Genomic DNA, 3311 nt, shown 5'->3' with positions numbered 1-3311 from the left:
AGTTCTGGGGAGTAGTTTGTTGGGGGGTAGGTAGTTCTGGGGGGAGGGATAGCTGGGAGGTAGTTTGGGGTGGGGTGTAGCTCTGGAAGGGAGGTAATTCTGGGGAGTAGTTTCTTGGGGGGGAGGTAGCTCTGGAGGAGGGGTAGCTCTGGGGAGTAGTTGGTCCTACGCGGGTAGGTAGTTCTGGGGGGAGGTAACTCTGGGGAAGTAGGTAGGTCGGCGTGGGGCGTAGCTCTGGGGCGGGAGGTAGTTCTGGGCAGTAGTTTGTTGGGGGGAGGTAGTTCTGGGGGGAGGGAGGTAGTTCTGGGGAGTAGTTTGTTGGGGGGAGGTAGTTCTGGGGGGAGATAACTCTGGGGAAGTAGGTAGTTCGGCGTGGGACGTAGCTCTGGGGAAGAGGTAGTTCTGGGCAGTAGTTTGTTGCGGGGGAGGTAGCTCTGTGGGAGGGGTAGCTCTGGGGAGTAGTTTGTCAGGGTGGTAGGTAGCTCGGGGGGGGGAGGTGTAACTGGGGAAGCAGGTAGTTTGGCGTGGGGCGTAGCTCTGTGGGAGGGGTGGCTCTGTGGGGTAGTTGGTCCTAGGCGGGTAGGTAGTTCCTGTGGGGGGATAGCTCTGGGGGGTACCTGTGCAGATGACGCTGGCGTCCTCGTCGTGCTGGCAGTTGGTGCGCCCCCAGGGCCGTGCCCGGCACTGCCTCAGGGACATCTCCTTCCCACTGCAGCCCACGTCATCCAGCCAGATGGGGCCAGTGCCAGTTCCAAAATGTGCCCCCCCGGGGGCAGCCTGAACTGCGCCACAGCCCAGCTCCCGGCACACCACAGCGCCCTCCAGCAGCCCCCATCCGTCATCACACACCGAGCCCCACTGGCTCCCGTGAAGCACCTCCAGACGCCCTGCGCAGCTGTGGGGGCCCCCCACGAGCCGCAGGGGGGCGCCGCCTGCAGGGCAGATAATAGGTCACCAGGGGATGGGGAACACAGAGGGGCCCCATAGGCCAGACTAAGAGACTGGGGCTCTCTGTAGAGGGAGGGGCGCCACAGGCCAGGCTGGGGCATGGGGGGGTCTCTGCAAGGGAAGGGAGCTCCACTGCCCAGGCTGATGGGTGGGGGCAAGTCTCTGACAGGATCATGACTCTGGCATGCTTGGTGACATCAGGGCAGACTGAAGGGGAAGCTCGTAGATTTATAGATCCCAAGGCCAGAAGGGACCACTTTCATCATCTGGTCTGACCTCCTGCATAGCACAGGGCAGAGAACATCCCCAGAATAATTCCTTGAGAAGATTGTTTACAAAAACACCCAATCTTGAGTCAAAAATTGTCCATGATGGAGAATCCACAACAACCCATTGTAAATTGTTCCAACGCTTCATTACTCTCACTGTTAAAAATGTGTATCTTAGTTCCAGTCTAAATCGTGTTGGACCTTCCTCTGCTAGACTGAAGAGCCCATTATTAAATATTTGTTCCCCATGTAGATATCTACAGTCTGTGATCATCCTCCCTTAACCTTCTCTTGCATTCTTTGTTCCTAGATGAATACATTTACATTCAGCCATATTAAAACGCATATTGTTGCTTGCACCCCGTTTATCAGCTGATCCAGATCGCTCTGTCTCCGTGACCTGTCCCCTTCATTATTTACCACTCCCCCAATATATGTGTCATTTGCAAACTTTATCGGTGATGATTTTATGTTTTCTTCCAGGTCACTGATAAAAACGTTAAGGAGCATATGGCCAAGACCTGAACCTAGTGAGATCCCGCTAGAAACACTGCTGCTCATTGATGATTCCCTGTTTACAGTTACATTTTGAGACCTATCAGCTAGCCAGTTTTTAATCCATTTAATGTGTGCCATGTTAATTTTATATTGTTTTGTTTCATTCTAGTTGGTCATAGAATCTTAGAAGCATAGAAGATTAGGATTGGAAGAGACCTCAGGAGGTCATCTAGTCCAACCCCCTACTCAAAGCAGGACCAACACCAACTAAATCATCCCAGCCAGGACTTTGTCAAGCCAGGCCTTAAAAACCTCTAAGGATGGAGATTCCACCACCTCTCTAGGCAACCCATTCCAGTGCTTCACCACCCTTCTAGTGAAATAGTGTTTCCTAATATCCAACCTAGACTTCCCCCATTGCAACTTGAGACCATTGCTCCTGGTTCTGTCATCTGCCACCACTGAGAACAGCCGAGCTCCATTCTCTTTGGAACCCCCCTTCAGGTAGTTGAAGGCTGCTATCAAATCCCCCCCTCACTCTTCTCTTCTGCAAACTAAATAAGCCCAGTTCCCTCAGCCTCGCCTCATAAATCATGTGCCCCAGCCCCCTAATCATTTTCGTTGCCCTCCGCTGGACTCTCTCCAATTTGTCCACATCCTTTCTGTAGTGGGGGGCCCAAAACTGGACGCAATACTCCAGATGTGGCCCACCAGTGCAGAATAGAGGGGAATAATCACTTCCCTCAATCTGCTGGCAATACTCCTACTAATGCAGCCCAATATGCATGACTTGCCCTTGGTGAATCCACGTTGACTGATTCTGATCACCTTCCTCTCCTCCAAGTGCTTCAAAATGGTTTACTTGAGGACCTGCTCCATGATTTTTCCAGGGACTGAGGTGAGGCTCCTTCTTCCATTGCCTTTTTCCAATCGTCTGGGACCTCCCCCGATCGCCATGAGTTTTCAAAGATAATGGCCAATGGCTCTGCAATCACATCAGCCAATTCCCTCAGCACCCTCGGATGCATTAGATCTGGACCCATGGACTTGTGCATGTCCAGCTTTTCTAAATAGTCCTTAACGTGTTCTTTCACCACTCGCGGCTGCTCACCTCCTCCCCATACTGTGTTGCCCAGGACAGCAGGTGGGAGCTGACCTTGTCTGTGAAGACCGAGGCAAAAAAAGCATTGAGTACTTCAGCTTTTTCCACATCATCTGTCACTAGGTTTCCTCCCCCATTCATTAAGGGTCCCACACTTTCCCTGACCTTTTTCTTGTTGCTAACTTACATGTAGAGACCCTTCTTGTTACCCTTCACATCCCTTGCTAGCTGCAACTCCAGTTGTGTTTTGGCTTTTCTGATTACAGCCCTGCATGCTTGAGCAATATTTTTATACTCCTCCCTAGTCATCTGTCCAAGTTTCCACTTCTTGTAAGCTTCCTTTTTGTGTTTAAGTTCACTGAAGATTTCACTCTTAAGCCAAGCTGGTCGCCTGCCATATTTGCTATTCTTTCTGCACATCGGGATGGTTTGTTCCTGCGCCCTTAATAAGGCTTCTTTAAAAGACAGCCAGCTTTCCTGGACTCCTTGCCCCC

The 3311-nt window shown here is 51.6% G+C and overlaps 1 protein-coding gene across 1 annotated transcript in view; it reads right to left on the bottom strand.

Annotated features, from left to right (window-relative positions):
• The window catches only part of LOC113409095 (soluble scavenger receptor cysteine-rich domain-containing protein SSC5D-like), a gene marked incomplete at both ends in the record, with an annotated part of 9347 nt that extends 8415 nt beyond the window's left edge, over positions 1 to 932 (bottom strand). Inside the window, one exon of the mRNA XM_026662687.2 lies at positions 618 to 932. Within this exon, the coding sequence (XP_026518472.2) occupies positions 618 to 932 (315 nt within the window). The remainder of the gene's footprint in view (positions 1 to 617) is intronic.
• Positions 933 to 3311: the final 2379 nt, after the last annotated feature.

Source organism: Terrapene carolina, unplaced genomic scaffold (assembly GCF_002925995.2).
Source record: "Terrapene carolina triunguis isolate 2854851 unplaced genomic scaffold, T_m_triunguis-2.0 Scaffold29527, whole genome shotgun sequence".
NCBI classification, from domain to species: Eukaryota; Metazoa; Chordata; order Testudines; family Emydidae; genus Terrapene; species Terrapene triunguis.
This window is presented reverse-complemented; position numbering and strand designations above follow the sequence as displayed.